The sequence below is a fragment of the Panthera pardus genome, unplaced genomic scaffold, assembly GCF_024362965.1.
Source record: "Panthera pardus isolate Hobbes unplaced genomic scaffold, ASM2436296v1 HiC_scaffold_6, whole genome shotgun sequence".
Classification (NCBI taxonomy): Eukaryota; Metazoa; Chordata; class Mammalia; order Carnivora; family Felidae; genus Panthera; species Panthera pardus.
In genome coordinates, this window is record NW_026526991.1 from 118,495,614 (window position 1) to 118,507,866 (window position 12,253).

The 12,253-nt window shown below is 40.6% G+C and overlaps 1 protein-coding gene across 7 annotated transcripts in view; it reads left to right on the plus strand.

Annotated features, from left to right (window-relative positions):
* The window catches only part of ARHGAP21 (Rho GTPase activating protein 21), a 136,500-nt gene extending 124,476 nt beyond the window's left edge, over nucleotides 1-12,024 (plus strand). For all 7 annotated transcript variants that reach the window (XM_019432586.2, XM_019432588.2, XM_019432590.2 and 4 more), the window contains 8 exons: nucleotides 95-173; nucleotides 866-939; nucleotides 1,017-1,106; nucleotides 3,847-3,972; nucleotides 4,192-4,233; nucleotides 4,554-4,659; nucleotides 6,598-6,629; nucleotides 9,500-12,024. In XM_019432586.2, coding sequence (XP_019288131.2) covers nucleotides 95-173; nucleotides 866-939; nucleotides 1,017-1,106; nucleotides 3,847-3,972; nucleotides 4,192-4,233; nucleotides 4,554-4,659; nucleotides 6,598-6,629; nucleotides 9,500-11,137 — 2,187 coding nt within the window. In that variant the 3' untranslated portion in view covers nucleotides 11,138-12,024. The remainder of the gene's footprint in view (nucleotides 1-94; nucleotides 174-865; nucleotides 940-1,016; nucleotides 1,107-3,846; nucleotides 3,973-4,191; nucleotides 4,234-4,553; nucleotides 4,660-6,597; nucleotides 6,630-9,499) is intronic.
* Nucleotides 12,025-12,253: the final 229 nt, after the last annotated feature.

Here is a 12,253-nt window from a genome sequence, read left to right on the forward strand (position 1 = left end):
GTTTATATCTGTTTGAATACCTGATCTGTGTTTTTTTTTCCCCTTTGGTAGCACTGACAACAAAAATGCCACATTTCTATTTTTGCACCCCCAGAAATGGCGAGATTTGAATGTGATAAGCAGTCTACTAAAATCCTTCTTCAGAAAACTCCCTGAGCCTCTCTTCACGAATGGTGAGTGAACTCCCACACAAAAGATACCAGTTGAAATAGTTTAAAATGACATTGTTGGAAAGCCAGAGAATATTAAATTGAACCTGGAGAAAATATTTTGTTAAAGGAAGCAGGAGATTTTATTTACTTGTTACTTCTGTGTAAACCATAATTATGGCTATTTTCTTTAAAATTATAGCTATTTTTTGTCATTCAGATTGGTTTTTCGCCCTGATAAATTTCAGTGAAAAAGTTTATAAAATTATGTAGGTTCAATAAAACATATCTTATCCTGTTCATGCATGTTTACTTGTCAGATTAAAAATGTGTTATTGTCCTCTGTCAAAATTTTCAGACATACTACGGTACAATTAGTAGAAAAACATTTTTTCAGTCGAGCCAAATATTTGACTTATTAAGACACTGTTCTCAATGTTGTGGTTGGGGGGAGAAAAGAATGGACAGACTACAAATAGAGGACAGTACCCTCAGAGAACTCACATTTTAGGGAATTTTATTTGATGATAAATCTTAGAGGATCGTTAAAAACAGTAGCAGGTTTGGAGACTTACATTTCAAAGGCTATTTGGGGTCATTCCTACATTTTAAATGTGTGTGTGGTGTTTTGAAGTTGAACCTCAGAGGCAATCCAGATTATAACCCACCTAAGCAATTTAAGATAAATTTCTTTTTATTGTTCTTATTGTTGTCAGATAAATATGCCGACTTCATTGAGGCCAACCGTAAAGAAGATCCTCTAGACCGTCTGAAAACGTTAAAAAGACTAGTAGGTATTATTTTCTATTTTTGGAGGTACAACTGAAATTCAGCCTTTAAATCCACCATGAAACTAATATGTTTCAGATCCACGACTTGCCCGAACATCATTACGAAACTCTTAAGTTCCTTTCTGCTCATCTGAAGACAGTGGCAGAAAATTCAGAAAAAAATAAGGTGAGTAAAGTACATATGGAAGAGGTATACTTTCAGTGGCTTTAGTTGAAAAGATAAGTTTCATTGCTTCACGTCTATCAAAAACGGGGTTACAATTCAGCAAAGGCTCTGAAATCCTGTTGGCCGGTGAGCCCCTGTAAAGATCACCCTTAAAAGGAAAAGATCCCAAAATATCAGTTGTCACCATTTGAAAAACACATTTCTTTTCACATTTATCCAGCAAGAAAAATTTTAAAAAAGTCAAAACCTTCTTTTATTTTTCAGCTGTGTATCAGTATTTTGGATAGGCACCATTTGTGACACTTTTGCGTGCTACAGTGATCCAGATGTACCAAGTGGTGTATACAGCAAAACTGACCTGTTCTTGGTTTGTTTTGTGTTAAGCAGATAAGACCTTCCTGTTTGCTTGTTTAAACAACACCATCGCATTCCCTTTATCAAACACACCAAGATTAGTTACCCTTCGAAATGATCTGATACTCAGTTTGTGTTCAGTTTTTCCTGATTGGTTTCAAGAAATGTCTTTGTACACCTGTTTGTTTAAATCATTATCTAAAGTTCCACACATTGTGTTTGGTTGATACCGTTGTAGTCTTCATTCATCATTTTTATCCGTCACTGGTGATTGTTGCCTAAACCCATTATATCATTAGAGGTTGCAAAATGATGGTTTTCTGAAGCTCAGCATTACTGACAAATATTTAAACGAAGTCATTTTGGCTTCTGGAGAAGAAAAACACAGAATACCACAAGCTCAGGACACTGCTGTCCCCCTTTTCTAAGAGTTATGCCTGCTTAAGGTAGAGAAAAGCATCGATTCAGTCAGTTCAGTGTCTGTGGTGTTCTGGAAGACAGTTGCTCACAGCTGTAGTAAGGCTGGAGTGTGAGAACAGTGTCAAGCCCTTTCCCTGCAGATTGAGCAGTTTACAAGCAGTGTTATAATATCCTTCAGGCTCTCAATTTCCTCAGTAGTGATAGGGCTATAAAAGGAAAAAGGAAAAAACAAGAGAGAGATTGACTGTACTGTTTCCAGAAGTTCATCCAGTAGAATCCAAAGAGTTCTCGATACAATTATAGCTGAAGTATTTTCTAATTATTTCAGCATTCCCCTAAGTGCATTACATCATTGATCAGTTCATCACTTTTGCTGGTATTAGAAGCACTGGAAAAGTAGCGGTTGATGGTCTAATCAGTGTAGAAAGCACTGAATTAAACAACACTTAACAGGTTTCTTTACTGTAGATTTTTTTTAGTGGTTTTAATATGTTAACTAACACTGTGACTCTTTAAGAAGTGACTAAGGCATTTCATTTCCCTGACTTATTTGATGACACTTCTGGAACATCTTTCAAAAAATACAGAATTTGCCTTAAATAACGAATGACTAAATAAACTGTGAACTACCTGTGTTATTAGTCTTATGGAGGAGCCAGCTACAAGTATATACCCGCATAATAAATACGACTGTATACCAGAAATAATAATGTGTGTTACCATTAGTCTACAAATGTAAATGAATCTAGCAAAAATTTTGCATGAGACCTTTGAGATGGACTTTATTTTGTGAGCCACTTTCACCAGTACAGATGGAGGAATAAGAGGACAACATCTCCCGGAGGGAAAATAAGAAACAGGCCTGTGAGCCCAGTTCAAGTCAGCCTTTCCTGTTGTCAGATTTTCTTTCCACCAAGTCAGCTTTCTATGAAAATACTGACTTTGATCGCAATTTCTACTTATATCTCTGCAGTGAGCACAGTGTAATAATGCATGTATTACGGTAGTTAACATATTTGATGCATAAAAATCACTTCAGAACAGGAAGTCTGTGCGTTTTCCACTTTGCACCATACCTAAAATGTGTGTATGCACGCGTGTGGGCATGCGCCTGGCTCTCCCAAAATAGTATAGCAGTGGGGCCCCCTGAACCAGTTTGACTCTTTGAGTACTGCAGTGATTTTTTTTAGCCTCCTGGTACGTTTTCAGGGTTGGTTAAAGCTATTTGACATTTTAATCAAATCCTAAATTCAAAATATGACACCAGACACTGTAAGATATAACAAAAGGAAACAAAGGATCTATACATTAGGTAACTATGTAATTAAACAAGGAATACAAAATATCGTGGAAATGAATGTTCAAACATAAAAGCATGCCCTGTCGAGGCATTCAGATTGGCACAAGGATAAGCGGACAGCTTTGTTTTCGCTGAAGTAAAAATTGGTCAGAAAAGAGTATTTCCGGACTTTAGGTTTTTAAATATTTGCATTTTTAATGTACTACAGGGACAAATTTGGAAAACGTTACGTGTCTCTGAGCACCTTTTCCAGTTTTTCATTTTTGAGGGGAGAGGGTTGCCCTCTTCTTTCGTGAATGTTTTTTTCCTTTGATTTTCATATTTTTGTCGGTTAATGTAGCTGTCATAATACTAGTTTTGAACCAGATCAGTCGCTTGCAATCAAAGACTTCATTGAAAAAAACGAATGCCAGTTAAGCATAGTACGTGTCATTAAAGCAGGAAAAAGAAGTTAGGTGTAGATTAGCTTATAGAAAGCCTAACTAGGAAGCATTTTTTTTTTTTTTTTTTTTTTTTTTTTTACACACAATCAACCAACCATTCTTCTTTGAATTCTTTTTCATCAAAAGAACCTTTCAGAAATAAAATGCCAAACACGCAATGGGAATTTAAGCCTACTTTCTTAAGAGACATTCTGATATCTTTCAATTACATCCTTTGTTCCAGATGGAACCCAGAAACCTAGCAATAGTGTTTGGCCCAACTCTTGTGAGAACATCTGAAGATAACATGACCCACATGGTCACTCACATGCCAGACCAGTACAAGATCGTAGAGACGCTTATCCAGCACGTAAGTTCAGGCTTCGTCTCCTCAAGAAAATCCTTTTGTTGTAAGCAGCTGATGTTTGGTAGGACAGAATTTGATTATAATTTTTTTTTTTTTTTTTTTTTTTTTTTTTTTTTTACTGAGAAAATTACCTTTTTCTTTTCCTATATTATTCTCCAAAATATAGATCTATGTAGGGGGTTATTTCATTTCTCTTTTCACCTTTTTTATTTTAACTTTCAGCATGACTGGTTTTTCACAGAAGAAGGTGCCGAAGAGCCTCTTGTAAGTATTGTCCGTCAGCATTTGTACTGACTTGTTCTCATTTGGGACACCAGATCCCGATGCCACACAACAGTGTCACCTTCCTGCTTTGTATGCTATTGTCTGCTTTGCACCCCGGAAGCAGGTCTATAGCTCCTCAGTTTCTGGTCTAATGAAAATACAAGTATGATGCTTATTTTGTAGTTAATCAACTATGTGTAAACGGTGTAAAAAGTTAAGCACATGTGCTCCACTCAGTAATGTGTCTTTTGCTAAATGTTGTTTGACTTTTAAAGTATCTTTGAAGAGATGATGAAGAGATGTTTGTTTATTAACCATAGACAACAGTGCAGGAGGAAAACACAGTAGAGTCCCAGCCAGTGCCAAACATAGATCATTTACTCACCAACATTGGAAGGACAGGAGTCTCCCCTGGAGATGTATCAGGTAACTTTTGCCTGGGCAGTGTTGATCTCTAGGTTAAAAGCTAAATTCTTAATAACATGAAAGAACAAATCAGTCACAAGTAACAATTCACTGTGATTTTTTTTTCCTTTTCCTCTTCTTCTTCTTCTACTTTATTTTTCTTTCCTTTCTACTAATAAAAAAACGTAATCTTCCTTTTCTGATTGATCTTAATTATCTTCCAGTGACTATAATGCCATTGGCAGTGCATGGAATTGTAATGCTTGTCCGAATGGAAATAGGAGGGAAATGAGCATGCAAACCACTGTTTTGTTCTTTTTTTTTTAATTCACAGTTTCCATGTAATAGTCATCACAAGGTAAAACAGATATATGCTACTGAATATGTGGTTGCTGTGATGGCAGAAAGTATGATCTGGACTGTATATAAGTAGTTCTTATTCTTGAGCTAGACATTCTGTTTGAAAGCAGCCAGCGAAATATGTTGAACTGCTAAGTGGGCACCATTTTCATAAATGCAGTATATTATTTGTCACTAGAGATGTCACAGTAAAAAAGTCAATCTATTTGACGTTTTCTTCTGTTTTTCTCTTGCCGCCCTAATGTCTGGTTAAGTAGTGGTTTTCCTAGGCTCTTTTGCTGACAATTTTCGCCTGCCAAACTGTTGCACTAAATCTAGCATGTTGTTTCACACGCTGTTCTCCCTTTGTCTCTAGTTCTTGTTTGAGTCCTAAAGGGTTTTTTCAGCACTTACTGACACAGGCAAATCTATACTGATGTTGAACAGGCGAAGTGGGAGGAGTCTATCACACGGTAATGTCGCTAGTGGATTCTGTGGTGGCCCTGATGGACAGCTGGAGCTGTAGGAAGAAGGAGGATTGCTGTCCACACTGTAGCTGCCTTGTCTGCAGAAACCCCCGATTCTTGTAAATGCAAACCTGGTTGATCTGTGGTGTAAATTTTCTCTTCAAGATTATTGTAAACAGATCAATACTACTCTCTTAAAAGTTTTTCTGCTGTTTCTTGTTATTTCTGAAGCAGACCGTGAGGAGAAATAGCATGGTATGGTCCACCAGTTCTTAAAGTCATAAAGCATTTAGCCATGTGTTCAAAGGGGCGTGGCATGGGGCTCAGCTCATTAATTTTGAAAATCAATTTCCCTCAAGTTGAAAGACAAAAATTGCACAATTGGTACTCTCCTGAATAGCGCTAGCCCCTTCCTACCCTCTTTCTAATTGTATAATCTGAGTTTTTGCCAGACAGTGAAAATTATGGTCTCCATTTTTCCATTTCCATAATAGCATTTGTGATAGATAATTACAAAACTGGTAGCAATTTGACCAAACTAGTCAAAAGGATCCCTGACTGCACAGATGTGACCCTGGGGTCTAAAGCACAAAGATCAGCATTATTTACAAACCAAAGTGACCTGGAAGCAGGGTTACCTAATGCATCCGTATGCATGCAGTACGTGCTTACAAAATTGAAGTCTGACGGTCTGACAAAAATCAACATAAGCACACCGAGTATGAGTGTCTCAATTCGCAGCGAGGCCAGCTGACAGTCTTGAAAGTTCTACATTGTGTATCAGTTTCAGATACAGGATGTGGTACATAGTACAATTCTTACAAAGGTCTTCCAGCTTCTTTATTGCTAGATTTACTCGTTAGAAATTCGATTAAACACTAGCGCTTCTGTTCTTGTCTAGTCCAGGGCTCCTTTGCCATTCCTATCATCGAGCTGACTCTGCCTTCAATTCACAGCATCCTTTCATGGCGGTGGCTTTCTGTGGTGCAGCTTGCATCTTTGTGAGCTCTGACTATCCACTGTGTTCTCTTGTTCTGTTTGAGTTCTGCTTTCACATTTTGTTCTGTGCCTGTCTTTCCATAAGTTTTGCATTGTCCGTTGAAAACAGTACACATTGGCTGATACTGACCGTGTTTTATTTAACTTCTCACAGATTCAGCTACTAGTGACTCAACAAAATCTAAGGTAAATTGTTTCGTACAGTTTTGGGGAGGAGTTGCCTTGTGGCTGATTTTTGGTCGGGGGGGGGGGGGCGGGGAGGGGGCGGGGAGAGTTGCCTTGTGGCTGATTATTGTGATGAGTATACAAATGCATCCCTTTCTGCGTTTCCGGACACAGACCGACAAAGTCTTTTAAAGGGAAGAATGGATTCTTAGAATATGGTAGAATACTGGATTTTGAGTTGGAATGTTGGGTTTCTCTCAGCATAGTTTAGCCTAAACCAGAGGAGTAGACACTTTTTCATTTTTAAACATGACAATTTTCTAACACACACAAAAGCAGAGAGGATAGTATAACGAGTCCCCATGGAACCATTATCCATTCTCAACAATTAACACTGGCTGGCCATCTTGTTTCATGTGCATTTCACCCACTTCCCTCCTCCTGGACTACTCTGAAGCAAGTTCAAGCATCGTATTTCATCTGTAAATATTTCAGTAGTAATATAGGTTTTGTGACTATTACACATTCTTCTGAATGATACATATTTCATAAGAAAATATATATTCTCGGTTCCTTTCAGCAAACTCAGTATTTTTGCATAATTTGTATGCCATTGACAACACTGCCAAACTATACAACATTTTGAGTAGTTTTGGGAAGTTTTTTATTAGTTCACTTTGTCCAAACTTTGCTCTGCTGAGACAGTAGCAACTAGAATTGTCAAGAAACTTCCTAAAACATTGTTCTATTCAGAAATGAGACGAGAGATTTATATATCGTGTTTAAATTCCATAACGGGGCTGTGTATGATTAAATTATAATTCTTGCCAGAAATTTTACAAAATATTCCAGTCACATCACACCATTTGCTATAACTTATGTTGTGATTTTTACTGGCTTTTGGCCCCAGCTTTTTATTTTGAAAAATTTTAAACCTAGAGAAAAGTTACCAGAAAAATAGCGCCCACACCTTTTGCCTTAGATTCATCATTTGGTAAATCTTGATATACATGTGGGGGTCGATCATTTGAGAGTTACATATAGACACGATAACACTTTATCCCTAAATGCTTCAGCAGCCACCCCCAAACAACAGGGCATTGTCCTGTAAAATTACAGGGTAATCGTAATACCCAGGTACTTAGCATGAGTACACAGCATTATTATTTCTAATGTAGAGTTTTTATACAAATTTTCCATGTTGTCCCAATGATGTAAATTGTTTTTTATTTCCCTATACAGGATGCAATGAAGGATCACTCCTTGCATTTTATTGTCATGTTTCTTTAGGCTTCTTTGATCTAGGACAGTTTCCTTTTTGTTTGTTTGTTTTGTTTTGTTGGGTTTTTTTGCCAGAGGATTTCAGATTTAGATTTGGATGTTATATTTGAGATTTCAGAGTTACTTGAAATCTCTCCTTCCCTCTTACTAGGTGCATATTTCTTAATCTGTTGTTATAACAGCTTTTCCATGTTAACAATGGTGGTAGTTGTATTCTGCCTGTAATACGGTGGATATACAAGTAGTATAATTCTTTGTAGCAATTTTTCAATTGTAAAATAACCACAGCCAAATTATTTGCTCCAACACGTATATGATCACAGAATCATAGGATTTTGTAGGGGACCCTAGGAAATCTTAATGTAATCTAATTTTGTCTTGGTTAAATAAACAACGAAATTGAGATGTTGGAAAGTAAATCACTTGCTCAGTGTTCTGTGCGGCAAGCCAGAGGAAGGAAGGTCAGGCTTGATTCAGAGTCCAACCGCAACCATTCTCCACTACAATCTTCAGCAGAAGGCGTTAAAATGTAGATAACCAATTAGAAGGATACTGGATAACCGGGTGTTCCTTTCCAGCCCATAAAAACAAAGTTCTCTTAATCTGTGATTTTATTGTGGTGAATGCTTTTTCATACAACAGCCTAAATGTTTCCTTTTTTTTTTTTTTTTTTACGACTTTGATACGGTAGTTTTAGTTTGTGTCAGATCTTTATGACAATAGAGAAACACACTTTCTGCTTCTATTACTCAGCATACTTCCTGCCTTCCTGCTTGTCTTCCACGGTCTGTGATCAAATGTTTCTTGACCCCCTCGCCCACCACTACCCTTGACTTAGCAGATAGGCATTATGAAGAAACTAATTAAATAGTTGTCGTCAAGACCCTATTGAGCATAGCTAAGGAAACCAGTAGCCTGCACTACAGCTTTAGCAATGATGGTGCTTCTATGGTAAGGATTTAAGATCTTTAACTGACCTTACATTATTTGAATTGTCTGGTTTTGTTGTTACCTTGAGATAAATGAGACATTCCCTACCTGATTGGCCAGGCAAGTCTGAAGACCCAGTCTGGCTGAACTAATGCAAGACCAAAGGGTTCCCTTAATGAGCTTATCTGATACCAGATGTGCATCATATGGCGTCTGTAATTAGAACACGGAAGTCAGTCATACAATGTTAGTAACCCATGGCAGAATATTGTATGCAACTCTGTCAAAATATTAACTCTCAAACCTGTGTTCCAGATTAAGGAACCTGAAGTAGGTCCAGCATTGCACAAGCAGGGGCAGTCGGTAGGTGCAGGGAAACTAACAAGAATAGGAGCTCTAGGTAGCTCTAAGCACGAACTATTTCCCTGTGAAAGACGGATGTATGTGCGCTGTGACTTGCCAGATAAATACCACCAGTTACCAAGACCTGGAACTGGTCATAAAGAAAGAAAAATGTCTCTTGGGACCAGGTCACACGGAGGCACAAAACCCCACACTCTGTAGTGTGCGTAGAGCTTCCGTAGAGCTAACTCGGTAAGAAACGTTTGGGGGAAGGCCTCTTCAGGCGAGCTCCGTGGCGTCCTTGTGTTGAAAGCCTCGTTTCTCTGATTGCCTCTCAGGGCTCGTGGGGATCTGGAAGAGACCAGTACAGCAGGGAACTGCTCGTGTCCTCCATATTCGCGGCCGCTAGTCGCAAGAGGAAAAAGCCCAAAGAAAAGGCGCAGCCCAGCAGCTCAGAAGACGAACTGGACAGTGTGTTTTTTAAGAAAGAGAGCACAGAACAGTGTCACAATGACCTTAAAGAGGAGTCCAAAAAAGAGAGTGAGGCATTGTGCAGAAAGCAAAGGCTCGTCCTTTCCAAAGAAAACAGCGCCAAGAAGGACAGCGGTGCCCCAAAAGATGAAAAGACGCCCCCGCGGCAGGAGAGCGCGCCGTCGGAAGAACCCTCACCCCCGCACAGCTCGAGGCACAGCAAGTCTCCGACGCTGAGCGGCCGCTTCCCCTTGCTGAGAGACAGCTCCAGATCCCCGGCCGCGCACAAGTCGTCCCCCCACTTGGAAGAGCCGGGGTCCGACTCTGGCCCTCTGCCCAGCACTTCCTCGCAGGCTTCTCCGGCCAGGCCTCCCACCAAGACGTCCACCAGCCCGGAAAGCAAACGCGGCGAGGTTCTGGCCACCGTGGGCACCGCCACCTCCGACTGTTCCGCCGCGCCACCCACCGCGTACCCGGCCAGCCTGGACTGCAGCCGGCTGAGCCCCGACGTGCGCTCCGTGGCCGAGAGCAAGGGGGACGAGGCGGACGACGAGCGCAGCGAGCTCATCAGCGAGGGGCGGCCGGTCGAGACGGACAGCGAGAGTGACTTCCCCGTGTTCCCCGCGGCCCTGGCCCCGGACAGGCTCTTCCGGGGAAAGCTGCAGGAGGCCGGGAAGGCGAGCCGGAGGAACTCGGAAGGCAGCGAGGTCAGTTGCACGGAGGGAAGTCTGACACCGAGCCTGGACAGCCGAAGGCAGCTCTTCAGCTCCCACAAGCTGATCGAGTGCGACACCCTGTCCAGGAAGAAATCGGCGCGGTTCAAGTCCGACAGCGGCAGCCTCGGGGATGCCAAGAGCGACCGAGAAGCCCCTGCCATAACCCGGGTGTTTGACGTCATGAAGAAAGGAAAGTCGACGGGCAGTTTACTGACACCGACCCGAAGTGAATCCGAAAAACAGGAGCCCACTTGGAAGACCAAGATAGCAGATCGGTTAAAACTGAGACCCCGGGCGCCGGCCGACGACATGTTCGGAGTAGGAACCCAAAAAGCGAGCGCCGAGGCGGCCAAGAGGAAAAACATCAAACGGCGGCACACGCTAGGAGGGCACAGAGATGCCGCCGAGATCAGTGTTTTGAATTTTTGGAAGGCGCACGAGCAGGGTGCGGAGAGGGAATCCGAACTTTCAGCTGTGAATCGGTTAAAGCCCAAGTGCTCAGCCCAGGACCTCTCCATCTCAGACTGGCTGGCCAGGGAGCGCCTGCGCACCAGCGCCTCCGACCTCAGCAGAGGGGAGACCGGGGGCCCCCAGCCCGACAGCTCGCGCGCCTTGGAAGGAGCCACGGCCCACGCACCTTTGTCCTCCCAGGCCGACGCGGGCGGCTCTCCCGGTACCTTGGCTTCAACCAACAGGCCCCTTCTTTCCAGCCCACCCCAGTCACCTGACCAAATAAATGGAGAAAGCTTCCAGAACATGAGCCAACACGCTAGTTCTGCAGCATTATAATGCCCAGCCTCCTCGACTGTCTGAAACCCCGGCGATAAAGCACAGTTGCATCCCTGTCTTTAAACTGGGGTATGTCCTCCATAGCAAATAAAAAAGGCTACTGTTACACGTTCCAGTAACTCTGTAAATATTTTCTTGTACCAGAATTGTTATTATGCAGCCTTCATTTGGGCTGGTTTCATCATTTTGCACTGTGGAATAGCTTTACAGTGCATTACTACAGCCAGAAGAACATATATATATATATATATATATGTATATATATATATATATATATATATATATATATATAGGATAGTTGTATACAAATGAGCAAGGTATTTGTTGCAACTTACTACATAGTGTATACCCAAGATTACTGAAGAAAATAGCTGGCATTATTAGTATGCAGCAAATTTGTTCTTTTGGTTTCATCACTAACAAAAGTGCCTCATCATAAAAATCCATTTGGTTATTAGGGTGCCATATTGTTAAAATTAGATAACTTACATTGAATAAATGAACGCATTTTATTGGTAACAAAGTTCATTACATTTACCAGTTTTAACACAGGTGGATACGGAACTTCCATTCTTTAGTCATTCCAGGTGGATCTCTGAGTTTTATATTCAAACTTTTAATACAGTTTTTGAGTTTTGTGTGACTTGAATTTTTAATCTTTCTGTAAAATACGTAACTTAAATGAACATATTATATGTGTATCTTTTCTTCAGATACCAGATTTGATATAAATGTTGTAACATAGGTGTGTAGATAGTGACCTGGACGGAACTGGCTTCTTTATCGAGAAGAATATAATTCTGCATGAGGACTTAATGAATCCAAACCTGTGTCATGCCTGTGTGCATACCCAATTAAACACTGGAAATAAAAATTGTTTTGGTGAACTTTGCACGGCTTGAAACTTATTCTAATATATTTTTAAATGTCTTCCATTTATAACTGCCTTAATTGGTCCTGACTTTAAGAAAATCACTGCTCTCTTTATATAGTCCATCTCTCTGCTGTGTTGGACAGGGATCTCTTATAAATGTTTACATTGGCCTAACCTCCCTTCTGCACACAGATAATATTTAGCTTTTCTAGCTAAAGTAACATGTTGTGTTTACCTTTTGT